The sequence below is a fragment of the Bombus huntii genome, chromosome 18 (assembly GCF_024542735.1).
Source record: "Bombus huntii isolate Logan2020A chromosome 18, iyBomHunt1.1, whole genome shotgun sequence".
NCBI classification, from domain to species: Eukaryota; Metazoa; Arthropoda; class Insecta; order Hymenoptera; family Apidae; genus Bombus; species Bombus huntii.
In genome coordinates, this window is record NC_066255.1 from 3,107,498 (window position 1) to 3,131,059 (window position 23,562).

The window sequence follows — 23,562 nt, forward strand, 5'->3', positions numbered from 1 at the left end:
TGCTTATGAATCATTTTTGTTTACTTATGAAAAGATATGGCGAAGATAATACGAAATCAATACGCTTACTAGATAAAGCACGAGCAACGAATACATATATCGTTGGACAACCCATCGGAAAGACTTAAGCGTGCCGACATCTGTGAGCAGATTCAGGCACTCGATCCTCTTTCTTCTTTTGACTGGCAACGAAGAGTATGGACCAGTCTCGTCATTCGTGTACCACACCGTTTATCGGCGAATCAAGCAGGTTGGTACCAGCTTTCGAATTGAACCGAGAGGTGGTTTCGTAAGATTATTACATTCTCCATATCAAGTGTAGAAAATGAACAGTACAAAACGTACAAGAATTCGAATTACACTTACGTGAAAAATATCCGGCAAAGAACAGGTGGCAGCTCGTGGACGATTTTATAAGAGCAGGAAAAAATTCGTATCTTGAAAGTTGATATACGTAAGTAAGTGCTTGCAACAATTCGAGTTGAAGAAGCGAAGATTTCACTCGAGCAGAGTTCATCGAGCAACTGAATGCTAAGGTAACAAGGAAAAGGGGTCGAGGGAGCCTGACTTTGCAAGGTTGCGGTATTTTCTCGGATTTGCAGAATCAGGGGAAGGGTGAAGAAAACAAGAGCAAGCACAGTGGAGCGCCGGAACCTGTGCTCTTACCCAACCCGGGACGGATACCTCTGGGTTAAAGAAAACGGCTATTATCACTTGGTTATTGCTGCCATAAATTCCCAACTCATTATTCCGAAATTACCCGTGCGATTCTTTGCAGTCACGGTCGAGTCCAGCAGATTTCCTGACGCTTTTCTTGCGCTACAACCCTATATTTGAAAAGCAGGCGATATTTCTTGCTCCCTCGAATATATTACGCTCGGCTTCGTAAAGATCACGAAGAGGCTGGAATTTCGTCGAATAGAACGAATTCTAAATAGAAATTGCTCTCGTCTTTACAGAAAGCACTTGGAAGAAAGAAGTAGCAGTCGTTCAATATACTAGATTCCTGTCTAACTAGACAGACGAAGAAAGGTGAGTGAAAACAAGCGAACTAGTTCAGCATACCATTGAGTGGAAGCGAGCAGCCGCGAGTTATCATGGGAATAAAAGTGGATGAGCGGAGACTCTGCCAAGCCGTGGAGCCAACACGGCCACAGTCAGCAAGAGGAACTTTTATGGGGAGGTATACGCTTACGTGTGGTGAAACCAGCGAGAGCTAAAAGGTCAGGGCAATAAATAACTCGGGATGTCGGTATACCTAGAAACTGGAGACATTATGCCAATCTTGGCTTGCGAACCGTACGAATGTGGTCTAGTTTTACCTACTGTTGCATAAATCTGAAAGCGGCCGACTACCTGCCGCCGTCCTCTCTAGAAATCTTGCTTTCTACCCGAACCTTTTGGTCACGCGGAAAAATCCTTGAGCCTATTTTCGACAACCGCCTCACGTATTATCTCCTCTCTGACTTTACGAATGTAACGTCTCTCTCTTCTCTCTTTGTTACTGCCAGATAGAAAAGATTCTTTCCTTCGAAGCAACGTTCATTGTACAATTTTAGAAACACAGGTAACGACCAGGGTAATTCGGATGCAAATGGAACATTCAAGATGGCTGCTTCTCGATTTTTACTACTCTAGTGGCCTTCCTAACCCTTTAAATTTATAGACCAGGTAACGTTTTCGAATTATTATTTTCATGTTATGTTTCGCTAAATTATTATTTTCATTCGGCTAAAACAATTTTGTCTATTTCAAGGGATTTCAAATTCCCGATACTGCGCATCGTACGTTATTGCAATATGAGGTTATGTCACATCCATCAGAGACATCGGCGAATTTGTATATACTTTCTGCACGAATTTAACGCAAGCAACAGACATTTTCTTACCGAATTGACTTCTCATCCACGGGTAGAGCGGACTTGGTAGGTTGGCAGTGGCCGCACCTTGAGGAGCGGCCTGCTGTTGCTGACTAAGCGGCGACGTGACCACCCCTTGGTGTTGCTGAGGTTGCTGTTGTTGTTGCGGATGCATGCCAGGCTGAGATTGTTGCGACGCCGCCTGCGTTTGCTGTTGCTGTTGGTACATCATGTGCTGCTGCTGCGCCTGAAGATGTTGATGCTGCTGCTGCTGCTGCTGATGTTGTGACTGTTGCGGCTGCATGTGAGGATGTTGCGAATGCATTTGGTGGTGCATCTGCGACTCGACCAATGGCGGGCTGTCCGGTCCATCGAGTACGCTACCCTGATGATCGACCGCGGCCGCTTGAAGCTTGCAACTCGCATAGACAATAGGAGTGGACGGATGTCCGTTCGGGGTCGGTGTGTGTCCCATGTGGCCCATACCGGGGCTCGGGGACGTCGACCTGTAACCACCCAACCCGTCCATGCTGCCGTGCTCCTGTTGATGCTGATAATAGGTCGCGTTCCGCATGTCCATCCGATTGTACGGAGGAAACCTCGGATAAGGCATATCTTGCTGGCTACCAGCGGCCCCATAGTGATGGCCAGGCACTCCCTGACGTAGGAGACTAGGATCGCATGGATCCCCGGTTTGCTGAGATGGCTGTTGTACCGACTGCGTTTGCTGGGGCACCTGGACGGCGGCACCGTAGTGCTGCTGATGCTGATGCGGGTGTTCCACCCCGCCATTACGCAGGTCAGGGATGTACGAATTCGCGAAGTACGAACTCATGCTACTGTCCCACCTGGCCCACCTTCTAATGCCACCTCGATCTTTTTTTTTCCCTTACGTGTCCTCACACTTCTTCGTTTCTTAGTCTTTGACCGTTTCGCAGGGTTTTCAATTTATTCTCCACCTACTACTCCTCCTCTCCTCTCCTCTCCTTCTTTCTTTCTTTTCCTCTTCGTTTTTCCCTGTCTTCGTACTGGCAAACTGTATGCTTGTTTTTGTCTTCTCTTCACTTTTAGTGGTCGGATTTCTTTTCTTTTTCTTCTTTTTTTTTTTTTCTTTCTTTTCTTTGTACTCGAATACCTGCGTACGGACACACTGGCACACGTCCTTACATATACATGAATAAATTTCTATTATTTATACATATAGTATCACCTCCTCCTCCGGCGCGATTCTCCTCCCTCCTCACGCTCACTCTCGGACAACACGCGCGCGCGCAACACTCTTTGTATCACACCAACATCACCGTGAATCACTTAGCGTATCATCAAATTACGTATACCCTCTATAATACTCTTGTCTCGTTCCTTTGCCCGTTTATCACACTCGACTCATCGATATAGAAAGAAAAACTAGAAACTGGAGCACTACAGAACCGTGAGTTATCAAGCTGCGGGGAATACTTTAGGGGGGCAGGTTTAAAACTTGTACACTAGGGGGGGCGGGGGGGTAAGATGGTAATCAGAGTTCTTCTTCGGTGTGGTACCTTCGTTCAAAACGCCAAGCCGCTCCAGACACGTTCCGTTCCTCTGTCCACCCTGCTAACGAAGTTATGCCACACCTGTAACATGAAAAAGGCGATTCAATTGATTTTACGTACGTCGTATTAAAATATGGTGGAATATTAAAACGGCGACAATTTTCGACGAGAAAGTAAAAAAAAACAGATTTTCGTTTCATCGCCATACTTTGTTCATTTTGAATTTCTTTTTCTCTACGATAAAAAGCATACAGATAGAAATAGATTGGAATTTCGTTGGAGTTTCAAAGTACCGTGTTTTATACCGAGCTCGTCCATTGGAACAGTCGCTGAAGCCGGCAAAAGCTCCGTTTGCTGATCTTTCGACGAACTGAACGAACAGAAGTGAGTTTTACTGTAAATGACAGAAGGCGAGTTACACACGTGCTCGTCACGGTGACGGCCATCGCCCAGACGCCAAACTCGCTTGTCCCTTCTGTGTGGGCGGGCTAAACGATCGTTAAATTTGGAAAATTCCCGTCCATTAAGCAACACGGCTACTGAACGCCTCGTCGAGATTCCCCCCAAGTCTACTAATTTTTTTGTTGCACTGCTTGCCGACATGAATTCCGCGCAACTCGTTAGTTAGTACGTAACTAGAATCGTGGCGTTGCCTTTATTTTTAAGAACATCAGGCAAAACAAAGTTCCAGAGAACGAGAATTATATTTCCGATACAGTGAAATTGATTTTATTAAAGAGATCGTTTCTATAGAGTAACAGACAGTCATTACACATAGCAATAACGTTCGTTTAATTAATAATAGATGTAACGATAGATCGAAAAGTGGCGACAATACCGGTAATTTCGAAAATTTCGAAACATCGACGATCGGTCGGTCCTTTATCGGCTGGATCTTCAATCTTCCGGACCGATCTTCCGATCAGGCCCGGAAACCTTCCATACCGACCGTGCGTCATTTCACCGGTATCGTCCTGAAGTTAGTTTTTAACTCAGTGCCTCCACCTGAATATCACGTGTCTGTGTACCTACTGTCTCATACCACTTGACGCGACTGAAATGCCTGACAATCAACAACGAAACCTACTTCCTTCGTGCAATGACTACACTCTACACATAATCAAAGCTATTCGCCTGAAGTATGCAAATAAAGTCTCTAAACATCTATTTCGAATGCTTTCTATCAATTCAGTCGTGGCATTAAGCTATGTTTACAGTGAATGAGTATTCGAATAATAAACTGACGTTCTGAATTCAATGAGTACTTGAAAACGAGTAAATATGTATACAGATTCTTCTTATAAGTAGACTGATCTTTACGCGTTTATTAAAAAAAAAAAATATGGGAGATATCCAAGATATACCATACTAATATAACTTATCATGATATTTATCGAATAAAACGAATCTCTTCCTAGATATCTTGTTAGATAAAAATGGAAATTTCCATAAAAGCTGGCAATCAACTTATAAACGCGTGCATTGCGGCTTTCGGGTACTTCATACAGCAGAACGTCAGTTGGTCCGAATGCACATCTACTATTATACTAACTATAGCCTTAAACAATTAAACAGACAATTCCTAGAACCAGTTTCTATAAACGAACAAACACCAGCCATCTACAGAACAAATTGGTTGGAAGAGTGAGAGGAGCGAACGATCGCCGATTCCGCAAGTAATAAAAAAGGGAAAAAAGGGCTGCGATTCCAGACGAGAGAATAGAATGCACGGTGCGACGGCATTGTGGGCAGCACGGTGGTCGTATTGGTAATGGTAGAGAGCACGCGGGCATGGGAGACGGGGACGGATGTACAAGGGGCTCGAAGGGTGGGGGGAAGGATAAGGGCAAGGGGAGGGGTGGCAGGTTGAAGGGCTACGGGTGGAGGTGGGGCCCTTGGGAGTTTGCTGTACACGGGAATGGGTCGGACGCGGGACGATCGCGATTAACATTCCGGCCGCTAGCTCGCTGTTCGCGCGGCGCTTTCATTAATTCCAGCGTATTGATTCCTCGGATTGATGAATGGCCGCCGATAGCGATTCCATGCGCTCCGTACTCGGCTGGCCGCGCTCCCCGCACCGCTGCCCGCCTGGATCGCGTATAAATTCTACCTCTCGCAGGATTTTAACTCAATTCCCGCTTTACAGGCTCGCCCTTACGTATTCTTTCACCTCCACGGAACAGCAACATTGTCCTTCTGCGGCGCGAGTTATTTTTGTTTCTCGTTTCTCTACCTCGCCAACCTCTTTCCCAGCGATCGAGGTTTACGGCTCGTTTCCATTGGAACCACGCGACGCGTAACACTTTGCTTCCGTCTGCTATCCTCTTTCCCTTTTTTCCTTTTCTTCTTTTCTTTTTTTTTTTTTTTTTTTTGTTGTCTTTTTCCCCTCTTTTGAAGAGATTCGTTCGAACGCAGCTTAGCACAGAGCTTCCTACTTTGGCGCGATTAAACGCGATCGCTGTTACGCCAGCCGTGTAATAAACCGTTTGAAATGGAAAACGTCACGCCTGGGTATTATCGGAAACGTTCGCATTGTCTTGCCGTGAAAACGTTTTTGCTATTCTCTCGTTGGAAAGTGGCGTTTAATTACGTAGAGGGAACTCGTATTTAACGGAAAGCCGCTTCCTGAGCGGTGGAAATGACTGGAAAAATGGCAGATAAATTCTTCCGCGTGACTATCGATGTCGAAATCTGCTTGGACGCCGCAACTTTTTCAAGGACACGAATTCAGGTCATCGAGCTTTATTCGGTGGTGACACCGACCGGAAAGGGCATAAACTAGCTAGCCATTTAAAGCTCTAAGGAGTTCATATTATTGCCGGCAGATGGCGATGGCGATAGCCAGAAAGAGTGGAAAAAACGGGGTGGAGCGTGTCTGACAGCTGGGTGGGTTCGGGTCCAAGGTGATTGAAAACAGGGTGGAGCGTCACGTGACGCCATAGTTGGATATGGAAGTGACGTCAGGCAGCTATGATGGCCTCTAGTTAACAAAATGGCTCCTCGCTGGGGAATTTCTTTGTCCCTCGCAGTTGTTTACTAGTCGTTGTTATCAAACTGTAAAAGGAAGTTGTCATTCTATTAGCTGGAGCAACGATTCTCCCAAAAGCCATCGAGCACATAAACTCGTTTGATTCCTTTCAAGTAATTATTCGAACACACCGTCGAAATCAAATGCAACTATCAGCAGGTTTCTTTTTTTCAATCCTACTTTCATACGTACAACGTATAAACATCGAAACGTAGTGTTTCGCAAGTTGCACCATTTACATGAGACATTTTGCTATTGATCCGTTTGAATAAAATAACTACTTGTCCGCGTCAGCGACGCGTTTCAGTCGCAAAACGTTTAAATAAAACCGGATAACGTATCTATCTATGGCGTACCAATTGCGGTGAAATCTCACTCGACCGATCTTCGATTCAAATATAAAATTCCTGCCTCCGTTTCGCTCGCCACGCCACCTATGTAATCTTATTAAATTAGCAAATAGCCTGCATCTTCTTTACGTCCATATCCGTTTCCCCTGGCTTAAAACAGGAAGCCATAAAACGTACAGCAGAATGAAGAAAGAAAGAAAGAAAGAAAGGAAAAAATGAAGCAGAAACTGCTGCCTGCTGCTATTTCACAAAAACGTTCGCGTTGAAACACGATACCACCAGCCATCCGAGCGATAAACTGACGAATGCTAATCGAGCGGTGAAATAGTCGCGCGATCACCCATGAAAGTTTCACGCGGTCGTTCGAACAGCGTCGTTCGAATAAACGACGAAATATCGCGGCCAGCTGGAAGATTCAGTGGTCACCGTAAACGGTGGCGGCGGGATTTGACAGTTATGGGACTCGTAGCTCGTGCCAGTCGTTCGCACGCCGTGAAACAGTCGTAAACTAAACGAGATCGTAAAACGGTGGCCCTCGAACCAGACCAGGCCACCTCTTCACTCTCCATCCATCCAGGAGAAAAAAAAAAACAAAAACAGCGAACATAAAATTACGACCTTGAGAGCGCATTCCAGTTCCGGCCGCGTCGATCGGAACCCTGCGACCACCGCGTTTCCCGCTGCTCTCGCGGCGGCTTTTTTCCCAACTTCCGCTGCGTCTGATCCAGCTATTGATAAACGCTTCGCACGTGGAATAGCTGGAAAGTTCGTTTCGGCGAATATATTTACGACAGACTGATGAATGTTCGGAAAAATATTTGATAATTGAAGGCTCGGTTGGAATTTTGAAAATTTTGATACATAGGCGTGAAACTAGGTAAACGCTGGTGTTAGAAATGTTTCAGTCTCCATGAGAGTATTGCTTTAATTTCTCTGGCAAAGTTTATTTTCTTCTTTTTTAGTTCTTTCCTCTTTTTTTTTTTTTACTTTTAATTTTTTAAGGTCGAGAACTTCCTCGATCTTCAATTTTAATAATTTGGTGATTTTATTGCAAATTTTGAAGCGATCACGGACACGTACGCGTGCCAATGTATTTGAACTTTTCTATCCAAAGTTTCCCGAAATGAAAGATTTTATCGGTCGCTTTATCGGACAATTTATCGGACATTTTTTCTTCGAGTTGTGATACCGGAAAAGAGGATGAAAGATATTACACGATTAACTTATCTATCTACATTTTTTATATCCCCACATAGTATTTCAGCATAATTGAAACCGCGTGTCTGACTTTTTTACTTTAATTATAGATTGTTCTTTTTTTTTTTTTTTTTTTAGTATGACGTAATTTAACACAGAAGAAACAAGTTGCAATAGATAAAGATCGGACAAAATTTACAAATATCGGTACGCGAAATCGTTGAGCTTGATGAATATTTACATCGATCGTGCAGTGTGGAAACAGACGTAGCAGCGCAATTAAAGTCTCATAGGGAACACTAATTGCATGTCATTAATTTACGAACCGCGTTAGTAATAAGCAAATGCTTAGCGAAGTCCGGTTACGAAGTTACGCGACGAGAACGAAAGAAATCCTTCGCATTTTCGAACCCACGAACCAGTTCGAATAAAATAATTATGCCACTTTTTTTTTCTAACAAACGTATCTGTTACATAGTAAATTGTCTGAGCGTGCCCTTATCTCGATTCGAAATCTGCATCACTTCCATCCTCTTGAATATGTGTAGCCATCGAGCCGAGAAAGCCGACGATAAACGTTCATTGGCGTAGTAAAACGCACTCTTGTCGATCTTATTTCGCGTAAAAAAAAAAAAAATTAGAACACTCAGCATGACAATTTTCGCTAGGAAACTTCAGTCCCGAGAAACATTATGTTTTCAATGTTAAGTATGTGCAAGTATTTAGGAAAAAAATGTTATTCAATCGGAAATTGACGAAGCGCGGATAAACTCGAGTTTCGCGAAGATCGTCGTTCTGCGTTACAACGCGTTCTATTGGGCTGGCAACTAGGTGATTGCGGATTTTGTCATTAGGTGGCAATCGCCAATAGTACGATTACTTCTCCAACGCCCTCTTTATTTGTCTCGTTAGAATTATCCGTTTTAGAACGATAGGAAGAAACGATTACAACAACGATAAGTTACAAGAGTTACAAGTAACAATAAGTTACAAGAGCAAATGGAAGAAGTTGTCGATTCGAGAACTACAGAGTGTGTATCGAAAATCGTGGGCGATTTCTCGTAGATTTTCGAAAGTCGAAAATGTATTGTATCGGGTTGGTAACTAAGTGATTGCAGATTTTGTCATTACCAACTAATGACAAACTTAGTTACCAACCTAATATATACAGTTCATTCTGGATGGTTGGAGGCGACTCGTCGAGAACTGAGATTAGATGGAACAAGATAGCTATAACTCGGCAGTGTTGCAATCGCTACATCTCTTGATTCTCGCGATGCTTCGCCACCTCGATTCGACCCATGAATCTGCAAAACCACAATGCACACGAAATGTAAATAGAACGGAATGCAACGGAGTGATATTATCGGCGAGAGCGTCTCGCGCGTGGTAAACACCGACGGGATCTTTCTCCGAATGTGATTTTGAAATGTGATATCGCTCGAACTGTTCCTCGAAGATATTCACATATACGTACACCCGTTATACTTTTCTTTATTTCAAACGTTATTACTCTCGAATGAAAAGTATAGAAAAGCGAAAAGAAAGTTTTAGTCTTGCTGCTTCATCGATTCCTCTTTAATTCTTTGCTCTACATTTCCAACACCTTCAAAAGCTAATAGATACACGCGAGAAAACACACGTACAAACAACGATAAATACCACGATGTTCGAATACTTTTTCTAGTCACTGTAATAAATTCATTTTCTCGAAGAAACAGGTCAAGCGTTACCGTATTTTCGAGTAATTTCTTCATTCCTCATTTTTATAAATTCAGATCACACACACATATGTTTATATTTTCTAAACAATTATTCCAACATTCTTCTTAGCGTATACAAGAATAAAAAGCGAACGAACTTGTTATCGTTGAATCCACATGAATTTCTTTTCATCCCGTAGAAAAATCCCCGGCAAGAAAAACCTCGCACGAGGAGTAACGGACAGCGTCAAAGTATAGTCGAGGGAAATCAGCGAAGAATACCGTTACGCACGGTGGAAGGTGTCCAGCTGGCGGAAGGTCGAGTAGGCATTGAAGGGTGGCCGCGATCAAGGTTTCTCGAGCGCACCGCTGCTCCATCGAAAAGGATCGCGGTTCTATTCGTGTGTGAGATCGTTTACGCGAACACACATCGAACTGGCGGCAGCCGGACCGGTGAACGGAGAACCAACACGCCAGCGGATCAGCCAAATGCTAACATGCATATGCGATTAGCATAATCGAGTCGGCCTGCAGGAAACCAGTTTGCAAGGCCGCTCAAAAGCCGGCCGCCCAATAGCTTATGTCGCTCTCCACGCACGCCGCATCCGTAATTCCATTTCCCCTACCGAGTTCGCATCGTCTCGCGTCAGCTGACCGCGAGAAACGGACCTGACTGTTCGTTCCCGTCCCGCGCTTCCACCGATTGCAAAATCCATCCTGGCGAACGTGTTTCACCAGGAATCCGATAACATTTAGTATCGCAGCAGGTAGGTTCTTTCAACTACGATAAAGGTCGCTGCGGATACTTTAAAGCGATTAGCAGTGGAGCTACGAATATTCTTACAACATTGTGTTGCTTGTAGCATTTATGTATTATAAGAAAATGTTTTATAAGAAAATAATGGACGCACAACATTTTCTGTTTTATATTATTTTATAGAATTATGTATGATCCTTTTTATTCCATCAAGATAAAGACCACAACGTTTGATAGATTAGGTTTCATGTTTGTACAAAGACGCGTCTGTCTGTAAAAGAAAGACACTTTTCGGATAACCTACCTAAACCTAACCTAACCTAAAAAGGAATGCTCGAATGCGCGACCACCAATGACACATTCTGACAGTAGTTGATTTAGTAGCATAATATCCCAATTGCGTGAGAGGTATATCGGTGATTTGGCCATTAGGTAATAATGACAAAATCACTTAGTTGCCAACGAAATAGCTTTGCAGTCCCTGTCGATCGTTTCAGTATAAAACAAGCTGTAGATATCTGCGAATGTTTACAAACGAAGGAAGCACGTTAGGTGCTTGAAACCTGATACACTGTAACTTAATCGCTCCTTGCCAAAACATGCTGCGTGTGTTTCGGACTCTTATTCGAGATCTCCGCTCAATTGCATGCAAGTGTATATTGAAGTTCGTATCGTTCAGCGGTGTTTACATATGACAAGCAAAATTGAGTGCTATGAAGCGCAGAAGCTAATAAAAAACGCTTCGTTGGAAGATAAGGATGCGCGTGAATATTCTTTGCAGTCACTGTATGTTTACACAGTTTCATTTGTTTGGATAAACAGCTTAGCGTTTAATTATATTATTATTAATTATTATATTTATATATATGAACGCCTAGCGATTGAATCTATTTATCTGAACACGAGCTACTATTGCATGAAAAATAAAATTAACCAGTTTAACTTCCGAGTATCGGTGTATCATAATATGGAAGTGCGCAATAGCACTTTGCGTGGTGAATAAATGATATACAATTTTCACGCCGGTCGATATGTTCAAGTATACTGACATACATGATTGCTTTTATGAAATATGCTATTTACAATCAATTTCGCAAAATCAACATATTAATTCGTTACGACGTATGATATCAAAATCGTACCGATATTTCATAAATCCTTTGCAAAGTGTAAATTACCGATCACGATAAATCGCGGCGAATAATATACAGCTATATAACAAAATCGAGTTCGAACAGATAAAAAGCAGATTATTAAATTCTTCGTGAGCATCTGTCAATTTTTGAAACGGTCGAAAAACCACAGGATCGTGTTACACGTTGAAGATAATTCGCCATCGTGAGTACCAAAATGCTGGTATATTTAGACATATTTATAATAAACAGAGATACCGAGATACATATAGACTTCCGGGTAGCGTTGCTGGCTGAAGAGTGTGCCAAGAGGAAGAAGAGGGTCGAAACAGTAGACCATGAACGTCGTAGATAAATCCTACCAGTGTTTTGCTAGCCGACGATATGTATTACAACCTCGCGTACATTTTAACCTCCCTTTTCTTTCTTTCTTTCTTTTTTTTTTCTCTCTCTCTCTCTTCTGTTAGTTTACAACTTACTTGGGTCGCATCGCGTCAGTTACCATCCTATCTTTTTCTATTTTTCTCTCGCTCGCCTCTCAATTCTGCATTCGAGATTATCAACGCTCGTATTTTTCAACGAGCTGTCCCGACCAAAGTTGTTTTTGTTTTCCGGTCGCGTAGATCGAAGGTAGCCACGTGCTCGATAACGCTTTTTGTCCTCGTAGATACACTCGTTTCAATGAAACCTTTATCGGCTACCAACGTGATTGATTTCCTTTTTTCTTTCTCGCTTCTTTTTTTTTTTTTTTTTTTTCGCGCCGCCCGATTTCGAATCTCGTTAACACATTCTGCACAACTTCCTGTCCATGTTGCGCGTATCATTTTCAAACGAACGACGAAACAAAAAGTTGCAGAGGTCACGGGATTGTTGGCTCTTCGATTCTAACGTTTAGGGTTAAATAAGAAAATTTTGATACGACGTATAATTTTTTAACCTCAAATATCACATACAATTTTCACATATAAAAGACATATAATTTTTTAAGCTTCTTGAAGTTGATCAAGTCTTCTGTCAGACAAACGAGGAATATCTTAACAGTGTGACTTTCAAAGTTTTGAGAAAGATAAGAAAAAGTATGTTTAACTTGGAAACTAAATAGGAATTTTAGTAGCGTGGCACTGATTGAAAACACATTGAATTTTAAAACTGTTTTCCTATAAGAAATAAGTAGCCTGACTTATTCTCCTCTTTCTTGGTAGTCTTCCACTAAGTCTTTTATATTGTTACTATACTTTTATTTTTTATTTTTACTATTTTTATTTACTAATTGTTACTAATATACTAAATATACAGGGTGGTTGGTAACTGGTGCTACAAGCGTAAAGGGGGTGATTCTAGGCGAAAAAAGAAGTCGAAAATATAGAGTAAAAATTTTTCATTCGAGGCTTCGTTTTCGAGAAAATCGACTTTGAATTTTGGCTCGGTACGCCTGCACTTTATCGCGTCTCGTTGTAACGCATCTCACTGTAGATCGTTGTCTCGATTGGCGTTATTTTTTTAATTTTTAAAATTTTTATTTTATATTTTCGACTTCTTTTTTCGCGTAGAATCACCCCCTTTCCGCTTCTACCACCAGTTACCAACCACCCTGTATATAGATTACACGTGATATTTTACATAGAATATTTATACGGATATGGAAAATTGTAGTACATATTTTTACACGTTAACTGGACAAATTGTGAATGTAAAGAAATAAATAAAAAAAAAATATTTTTACACATGTCAAATGAACGAAAACCCCTTTGTCGTCTACTGGAGACCACCGCCGCATTCGACGTGTTAAAAAACTTTTCCCGCTTGCGACGCCATCGAAACAATCGTTTTTCCGCTTTCGACAATTGAATATGAACATGGCGTTGGCGAACGTGATGCAATCGACGAGCGGATTTCGCACGAATATAATAAATGCAGAGGCAAAAGTCTTTGCTTCGCCGATGACACATAACGTATGACGTTGTATCTCGTAAGCAGATGTGACTCGACGAAATATTTTAATATATATCAGCTCGTGAAACGTGTTGAAATTATCACAAATATGGACACGTTCTGGCGAAACTCGATACGATGAATAATGCGTCTCCTACGACCAATCGCTGTAATTTATTCGACGCGACGGACGACGAGTAGAAGCTTCGGAAAGTATGGAGCGATAAATAGAGCGGATTTTCGGGCGTAATTTACTCGAATCATCTCGATTGGCCTCGTTAAATCGAAAGGCTATCGTAGAAACGCGACGAATAATCCTATTCGGAATCGTGCTAATTTCCCCGGCCATTTTAATCGCCGAACATCATCCTTGAATTAAATGAGAACATCAGAAAGATAGCTAAACGCCAGACCGAAGAGAGATAATCAGTTCGAGCATGGAAACAAAATTTTGTTTGCATAAATTCGAAAGTTTGATTAGCTGCAAAATTATTTAGCTACATTTCACGCCTGATAGCTTCGCGTGACTACTTTCCACTTACAAATATCAAGTATCTTTACACGAAAAAGCTTTCTCGCCAAAGGAAGAGATACCGATCGATAAGAAGATTACAGTTAAAACGAAAGCCAAAAAATATAACGAGTTTTTTATAGCAACAATAACTTCTACACGCTCTTTACTTTCGACGATGAATTTCTAAAATAAGCAGCTGCGTCGACTCGGCCGTAACTGTAGAAACGTCAAAAGATCTACAGTTATATCGATTTCAATGGTCACAGGTCGACTTGGTTCGTAACGCAAAAACAGTAAACAGAGGGAAGAGAAATCGAGAGAAGAGAAGAGAAGAGAAGAGCGAGGGAGCATCGAGAATTCTCAAAGTAGATCGCTCGAATTTTGCGCGTCGTCCTCGCAACGGGGTGCCTAACATCCAGCGTTGCCATTTACTTCCTGTCACGTTGGTGGCAAAGCGTTGAAAAGCCTAGGAGAATCGCAACGAACCCAACTTTCACATTTTTTCGTGAAAACTTTTTTCTCTACGACCCATGAAATTTAGGGCAGTCAGCTTTCTCTTTTCGACCCCGGCACGTTTTGACTCGAGGGTCAATGGTTTCTTGAAAAATCAGGAGAAATTAAAGCTGCTCTCGTTAAACTGTTTCACGTGATCTAGTCCGTTTTATCTTGTCACGAGATAACCAACAGAATTGCAGCTACGACATTTTTATCACAGTCGAAAGAAACGAGGTCGTTTAGCTGACAGTGAACCTTTAATATTCGGATTAGCGTAGCTCTGCATGACACAGAAATTTATTTACACTCGTTGTTCCTCAAATCTTTTATTTCACTTTCTTAGAAGATACGCTCGCCGGCGTCGTAATATTCTCTTGTCGAGGTTGAACTTTTGCCCGTAAGATGGCGCGTACATATACGCAACATTGTATTTCAGTAGGTAATTAAGCAATTAACTAAACGACGAGTATATTGATCTTTGGTGAAAGTCATAATGGGTTTCAGTGCAATGATTTTCTTGCGCAACTTCCTGGAAAAACGTCTGTTTATTATTAGCACTGGGTAAAAAACTAATTTTTCTCGGAAATTAAAAAGCTTGTGAAAGGGCAAATAAGCTTGCAAATTGAAGAATTATTTGGTAACATTTATATTATCGTTACTTTCAAAGATGAATTTCAAATTAATTTTTAATTTTTCTAACGATAATTTCTTCACATGACAGATCAAGATGTTTCGACACAAAAAGTACTAAACGACGCGCGTGACTTCGTTTGCGCGTGAAAGCCAAAGCCGATAGGATCTCGAGCGCTGACATTGCGTACACAAATAAAAAGCGGCGTTTCCTGAGAACCTTAAGTTTCACCTGGCTGACGAGGTTAAAAGTCGCCGGCAAGATTCCACAAGATCTAGATTCCACTTTGTTAATAACCGTGTCTGAGGAGGACACCTCGTACTATCTCATGGTCCATCAAGAAGCAATGAAAGTTTCCTGGATGAACTTTAAAAGTCGCAGCGAGATAGTAGGCGAATTAAGGGAACCTCTGGCAGCATAAAGTCACGGGAACAAGAGCGACAACGAGGCACTGTTTTAAACCGTGGAATTGCTGTAATAAACGGAGAATTAACACTAGAACTACCACACCATATTTTTTTTCTCTAATGATGTAATGACTTTCGCAACGATAACTAAAAGAATAATATAAAGAATTTTAATTTCCTTTTTATGTATTCAAACTGAAAATGATTTTGTATCGAGGCTACTTATACCAATACCAGTCAAAACGACCGGTACTTGTCAAAGTGTAAAAGGGTCCCGCTATCTGTTTATCGAACCCCAATTAACCAGTTTCCTCGTTTCGTACAACTCGCCACTCGTTTTCAAATTTTTACCGCGAATCGTTCGATACGACGATATCAGTTACCAGGAAAATTCCGGATCGATCGCTAGATCGCTAGATGCTAACGCTAGAAATACCACGGCAGTCGAAACGACTGGTTCTACGATTTTATAAACGTGTGGACCCTCGTTTAGGGACGATGGCCCCAGATGGATTAATAATATCAAAAATGTACCACATAACGTGGAATTGCTTCTGCAAGAAAGCAATAAATCAATAAATATACAAATATTGTAGCATTAGGTATTTTTTAAAGACCAGTCGTTTTCACTGGTTTTGGTAGAAATAGCTTCGTGTTAACTATCGGTAGTTCTAGTGTTAAAAGTGCGCCGAGAGATTGGCAATTTTAAGAAAGGAAAAATAAATACAGTGGCCGACGGAAGTATCCGAACGTTTACATATGCAAACTCAAATGGCTGAAATAATGTACGTTAAAGGCATATTTGCTTAGACAAGCAGACGTCAATAGGAAGATGGAAGTCTTGAGATTACGTCAGAAAAATTTGAAAAGGACTCAACGACGTAATTAAATGGAAACCTCGAACGAGTGTTGAAATGTTAACCCTGTTACGATTCTCGAATTTTTATATTTCAATATTGTTCACATTTTAGCAAACGACGAGAACTGTATTGTTCCAAGAACTGGTTTAACATAAATTCCGATTTTTCTCATATTACGTACAAATTGAAGATATTTGTGAACGTCAGATAAGATAAGTGGACTATTAAGTTACACTAACTGCCGAACACCAAACGCGCTTTTTTGTGCTCGACATTCTATCGCTTTCTGCTGGAATATCAACAACCTGTGTATAGTGGACGGTCGTCAAGGACTGTAGGAACCGTACTTTATCGTTCGTTCAATCTTGACAAAAATATGCCATAGAACCATGTTTGAATTCCATTATTAATTGATTCCATTCGATCTTTTCGAGTTGATAGAATTCGCAGTGGTTGTTGTGGTAATTTAAAATTGCTAATCAAAATTCATGATTCAAGATAGCTGGTTTCCACAGGGACAAGTCGAAAGGGTGCGATAATTGATAATTTATGAGCGCGTGGTTAACCGACGGGACAGGGTCTATACAAAGGCCCTAATACTTTTTCAAAACACTATACCACCTTTCGTTACGCGTAACCTTAACGTTTACTCATCCTTATTGCCGACACTCGAACCTTCCATTAGGAAGCACCTTCCTCGGGAAGAATAATTATCGAGGAAGAACGTAACATCTGGAACAATGGTGCCCCGACAGATTTCACTTCCTAATCATTTCCACGAAGATTTCCTAACTGCTCGTTCGATACAATGAAATCCTCGTATCCCCGGCGATAAGCTGAAAAATTGACCACCAACAGGTAGATACTTGAAATCGCAGAGAATATCCAACTATATGTTTATAATAAAATTGAATTTATTAATCAAACGCGATTAGACATTAACGAGAGTAGCTAATCGATAATATAAAATAAAAGGGAAATAAATAAAAATAATTAGTGGTAGAATGAAAGTTTAATAAAATAAGCGTTGTGCAAAATTGTTTAAGTTTGGAATTTTATATTTGATTTTTTAGGACCCCAAGTAACCGTGGATACTCTGGATATTGAGACAAGGACAATTTTTGTGTTTTTATTGTATGAACCAACTTCATCTCAGCAAACCATACAATCATCCATTAAAATAACAAAGGTAGCTGTTGAGGTTAACTTGTAGATGAACAAGTGGATGAATTTGTAATAGAAAAATGTGTTGAAATAAGTACAAGTGCAGGTACAGTATATGAGATCAAAATTAAATAAATTGTTGTCATTATTTATTAATTTAACGTGTGATATTGTTCAGGTTGGCTGATAGAGGAACCAGTGGATGAATTTGTAATAGAAAAATGTATTGAAATAAGTACAAGTGCAGGTACAGTATATGAGATCAAAATTAAATAAATTGTTGTCATTATTTATTAATTTAACGTGTGATATTGTTCAGGTTGGCTGATAGAGGAACCAGTGGATGAATTTGTAATAGAAAAATGTATTGAAATAAGTACAAGTGCAGGTATAGTATATGAGATCAAAATTAAGTAAATTGTTGTCATTATTTATTAATTTAACGTGTGATATTGTTCAGGTTGGCTGATAGAGGAACCAGTGGATGAATTTGTAATAGAAAAATGTATTGAAATAAGTACAAGTGCAGGTATAGTATATGAGATCAAAATTAAGTAAATTGTTGTCATTATTTATTAATTTAACGTGTGATACTGTTCAGGTTGGCTGATAGAGGAACCAGTGGATGAATTTGTAATAGAAAAATGTATTGAAATAAGTACAAGTGCAGGTATAGTATATAAGATCAAAATTAAGTAAATTGTTGTCATTATTTATTAATTTAATGTGTGATATTGTTCAGGTTGACTGATAGAGAAACTAGTAGCTGAATTTGTAATAGAAAAATATATTGAAATAAGTATAAGTACAGGTATAGTGTATGTTGATCCAGATCCTCACTCTTACAGCGTTACAATACAATAGAAGAAGCTATGACAGGGACGTTCATATATTTATAGCAAAGTACATTACCAAAAAGTTAACCTTGGTGAGTAGCTGTAGCTACAAGAAACAGCAATAAAAATCTGCTTATAGCTCTTTTGTTTCCACACCTTGTAACCCAAAACATAATTTATATTCAAGACTACAATAACATTCACCTCTCCCTATTTACAATATTTTTGTTTCACTAAATTCTATTTTCTGCGTAATAGCTGCCTCCAGGTCACGGATATACACAAATAAAGATGTAGAGTTTTTCTTCAAGTAATTACTTCAACAACAATCAACGCATAGATCGATGCAAAGTTAATGTGAAAGAACGACTGAACGTGACAAAGAGCGAGGGACGCGTGTCTTCGCTGAGAGCGTCGGCAACGAGGTCGAAATTACCACGGTGAGCCTTTATTTCGTCGCGAACGCGCGAGGGGGTACCTATAAGAGCGGCGAGACACGACGGAGAGTGGAAAGTTTTGACGCCACCCTATAAATCAAGCCGCGGGTTCGCTCGGCCGAAACGTTGCACGGTCTCACCCCGGTTCTCCAGAGTTTCGCTCACCGTATGTCTCCTTCGCCTCTCGGCACAGACAGCTTGTACAAGGTGAGTCAAAAATTCCAACAGTTCCACCCCGCCTCCTCCACCACCTTTTCATGCTACGGCTTCAACCCATCCCTATCTCCATCCCCCAGGCCGTCCAGCTGCCTTGACTTTGAAATAATTACCCCGGAGTTAATTTATGTCGCGTTCAGGGAACGACGATGCGATTTTTTTCCGAATTAACACGCCTCTATGCTCTGGAAAAATTGCACCACTCACCCTTAGAGGGGAATCGCGTGAAGCGTGAATAATATAAGAAATGGTTAATTACGTATTACACGTGATTTGCTTTCTAACTTTGTTTACGAGTTTCATCGGATATTGAAGTTTCATATTCGTTTTGTTATACAGAGAACAATGTATCATTGTTTCTTATATATGTCGTTGTTGTAAGAAGTTTGAATTGGAAATATGAAAGAGAGGAATTTGTAGCGAATGAAGAAGAACGTATAGCAATATTAATCTTGTCGAGGTTGAGGTTAGGTTGGTAGGTTAGATTCCTGATAGAGGAACCAGTGGATGAATTTGTAATAGAAAAATATATTGAAATAAGTACAAGTACAGGTACAGTATATGAGATCAAAATTAAATAAATTGTTGTCATTATTTATTGATTTAATGTGTGATATTGTTGAGGTTGACTGATAGAGGAACCAGTGGATGAATTTGTAATAGGAAAATATATTGAAACAAGTACAATTGCAGGTATAGTGTATAAGATGAAAATTAAATAAATTGTCATTATTATTTATTAATTTAATGTGTGATATTGTTGAGGTTGACTGATAGAGGAACCAGTGGATGAATTTGTAATAGAAAAATGTATTGAAATAAGTACAAGTGCAGGTACAGTATATGAGATCAAAATGAAATAAATTGTTGTCATTATTTATTAATTTAATGTGTGATATTATTGAGGTTGACTGACAGTCAAGCAAGTGGATAAATTTGTAATAGAAAAATGTATTGAAATAAGTACAAGTGCAGGTACAGTATATGAGATCAAAATTAAATAAATTGTCATTATTTATTAATTTAATGTGTGATATTGTTGAGGTTGACTGATAGAGGAACCAGTGGATGAATTTGTAATAGAAAAATGTATTGAAATAAGTACAAGTGCAGGTATGGTGTATGTTGATCCAGATCCTCACTCCTTCAGTGTTACAATACAAAAGAATGTAACAGGGAACACGTTGATATATTTATAGCAAAAGACATTACCAAAATGTTAACTTTGTTGTGCAGCTGTAGCTGAAGGTTACAAGGAACAGCAATGGAAATCTACTTATAGCTGTTTTGTTTCTAGACCTTGTAACAAGGTTACAATAATATGCACCTCCTTATTTTGAATCTTTTTGCTTCACTAAATTCTATTCTGTTTGTAACAGTGTCTGCAGGTCACGGGTATACAAAAGAAAATGTGTAGAGTTTTTCTTGAAGTAATTATACTTCTACACTTATATATGTTGTTATTGTAAGAAGCTTGAATTGGAAACATGAAAGAGAGGAATTTATAGCGAATGAAGAAGAGCGTATAGCAATATTAATCCTAGTACGGACAACTAAAAACCCGAGTTACCTTTTATATTTATAAATAAAAGCGTGAAATATTACATTTTCAAGCTTAACATTTTAGTTACTTGCATAAGGATTAACTACGTTCCATCTTATCTGATGTTTCCTTGCTGCAACGTCGTTCCCCAGAAATTTACAGAGATATGAGACAGTTTACCTTTAATTGTAGTCCATTAACTTAAATTTACTACACTTACACTTAAACCGATAAAGCTGTAGTACAATTCACATCAAAGAGACATCGACATTTTCTTCACTTTGCCACGACTTGTCAAGAGTAACAAGAACCTGCAATCATCGACAATTCTCTACAAGCTGTCCTTCATTATTTTCAATTCTCGCGCAATTTTCAAGATCACGCACGATTAATAAAACATGAAAACAAATCGCTGTATTTATAGCGTTGCCAATCTCATCAAATTTACACGCAATAAGAATCACGTTCGTTCATTGTAAGAAAGAAAAAAAATAGAAAAAAAGAGGATACATTGTTGCAAAATAAGTAAATGCAAATTTCGCTGGTTGTGGCAAACTTCTATACAGCGGCGGACGAGCCAGAGATATCGCGCCACGATAATCGCGCAAATGTCCGGCGCAGAGGTAACATTTAACTCTTACATATGTCGCGCTCGTGTTCAGTGTAACGGTATGCGTACAACACTCCTGTACACATTGCTGCCTGGCTACAGATATTATACAATTAACAGATATAATTAGCAAATGGTGAGCTGGCTATCTTGAATCGCGTTGGAACGAGAGCGCGCTTTAACATTGAGATCGAATTTCGTCGAAGGGAAACACCGTAGGGTCGCAGAACATTTCATGGTCCTCCGTGAAACGTGCAACGTGCAATAATAAATAAAAATATACAAATTTGGCGTATAAACGAAATAACTAACATCTAAATATTTTATAATATTTTATTGTTTATTGGACTGATGAAAGAGGAATACAGAGAACAAATGTGTATTGATCATCAATGTGAGATCTATGTACAGTGAAGAGCATCAAATAGAGGCAATTGTTGTATAAAATTCAACTTGATTTAATTAACCAATTTTTTCACCAAGTTATCAAAAGGAAAGGTAATTTTTCTCTCTTGTTTTGAAAAATTGACGAAACTCAGACTGAAAGGTATGTTAGAATTTTGGGAGAAATTTTCTGCAACCTAAAACTCAAAGAATTTCTACACGATTTCTACTTTACATGGACTATCAATAAGCGTTAGCATTTGACACTAGAATTTACGATTTCATTCCAGGTATCCATCCTGCCAACTACATCTCCACGAGATAAACTCAGGTATCTCATCCCCCGGAGAAACTCCACGAAAGATCAGACCACCCTGCGACGTCCCTTACACTAACTAGCAACGAAGTGGCCTATCCCAAAGGAACCGGCGATAATCGAAAGAAAACCGAACTAGGGTCTACTACCCTCTATTCCACTATAGACAGGCTTCTGTCCGTGCCTTGCCCGTAGGAAATACGTTTCCGGTAGCTTGTCCGGCTGTCCGTAGGAGTCGCATGACAGATAGAAAGGAGCATGGAACACAGAAGGGGAGAGGAAGAGACAGAGAAAACCGATAGAGTGGCCAGCAAGCAAGAAAAGGAAGATATTGGGAGGAGTAGCGGCGATGGGGCAGGGTGAGAAGCGAGGATTCGGCGGAGTGGTTGGTTCAGGGGTTGGTATTGGATGCTGCCTCGGCGAAGCTCACGGTAGGGGTAGTTTGACAAGTTGACAAGAGCACAAAGGTCGTGGCGGAGCCGCAAGAGACGTGGAAGGGGTGGAAGGGCGAGGGCTGCACGTAGCGGAGCCTAGAAAAGAGGAGTGTGGGAAGAGGAGGCGTCGCGATGCTCAGCGTCCGACGGAGGGTTACCGGATAGGGTAGTAGGGGGTTGAAAGCCCGGTAGATTCAACGCCGTGAACAAAGGCCGGCTGGCTTCGCCCCGCTGCCTACTCTCGGACTTTGGAAACGAGATCGCATACACACACGCCACGGGTACCGCGTGCCTACCTCTTCTGTGTGCGTGTGTTCTATTAGTGTGCGTCTGTATGCGTGTGAGAACGCCACGAACCGTGTGCACCATCGGTAGGTATATACCGCCCAGAAGGGGAGTTAGAGTTTGCTCGCTCGACCCGATAGATACGAGCGAGCCGGGCCTAATATCGAAAGTTCCTGGCTCGAGCTGAAACCGTGCTTAATTAAATCGGAAGGCCGTGAGAGATAACCGGCGCGTCCCTCCTACGATGCTCGACGAGAGCGTCTGGAAAACACCCGTGTACTATGGATGGGGTTCATGACGTGGCAAGAATGCAGCGGGGAAATTTGTCGCAGCGAAGAACCGATATACGGTGGACCGTCGGTGGCGATTAGAGCCGTCTGAAGCGTCTAAATGTGATCACTCGTTGGGAAAATTCAACGATTCCGGTGGTCGTAATATCATTAGCTTCGAATAGAATGTTACAGTTTAAAATTGTGAATTGGAAATGGCTAAATACAATTTACATTTCACACACTGTCGGTCTTATTTGATATTCCTATTTCGTGTTAAAGAAATACGGACATTGTTGTAGCCGAAGTGGCCTTATTCTCGGTTTGTCTAACAGAACGACTTCATTATCGACAACTTAAAATTTCCCTGATAATATTAATCTTTATCGATAACCTACATGCTAAGTCCATTAACAAATGAAGGGAGACCTGTGGAATGACTCACGCAATGCTTCCTTAAACATATTCGTGGAAAATTAACGCATTTACAAATTCTCTATCCTACAAAAAACGAGAAAATTCCACAATTCTATTCTATACGGAAGAATCTTCGGTTCCTCTTTCGCCTCATATTTCTCTGATATGTACACCTCCGCATATACCTGATGTGCAATTCACAGCTCGTAAAAAGATCATCTCGTGAACTGACGAACGAATTTGAAAGGGTG

General features: G+C 40.7%; 1 protein-coding gene and 1 long non-coding RNA gene across 14 annotated transcripts in view; one reads left to right on the forward strand and one right to left on the reverse strand.

Moving 5' to 3' along the window:
- Positions 1-23,562, reverse strand: part of LOC126875326 (homeotic protein antennapedia-like) — a 166,650-nt gene that overhangs the window by 18,232 nt on the left and 124,856 nt on the right. For all 13 annotated transcript variants that reach the window (XR_007693345.1, XR_007693344.1, XR_007693337.1 and 10 more), the window contains one exon: positions 1,889-3,474. Coding sequence is in view for 4 of the 13 variants with exons in the window: in XM_050638201.1 (XP_050494158.1) it covers positions 1,889-2,693 (805 nt within the window). In the remaining 9 variants the exon portion in view is untranslated. The remainder of the gene's footprint in view (positions 1-1,888; positions 3,475-23,562) is intronic.
- LOC126875383 (uncharacterized) lies at positions 18,800-23,134 on the forward strand. Its single transcript, XR_007693396.1, has 2 exons — positions 18,800-19,818; positions 19,960-23,134. It is a non-coding gene; the product is annotated as an uncharacterized LOC126875383 (long non-coding RNA).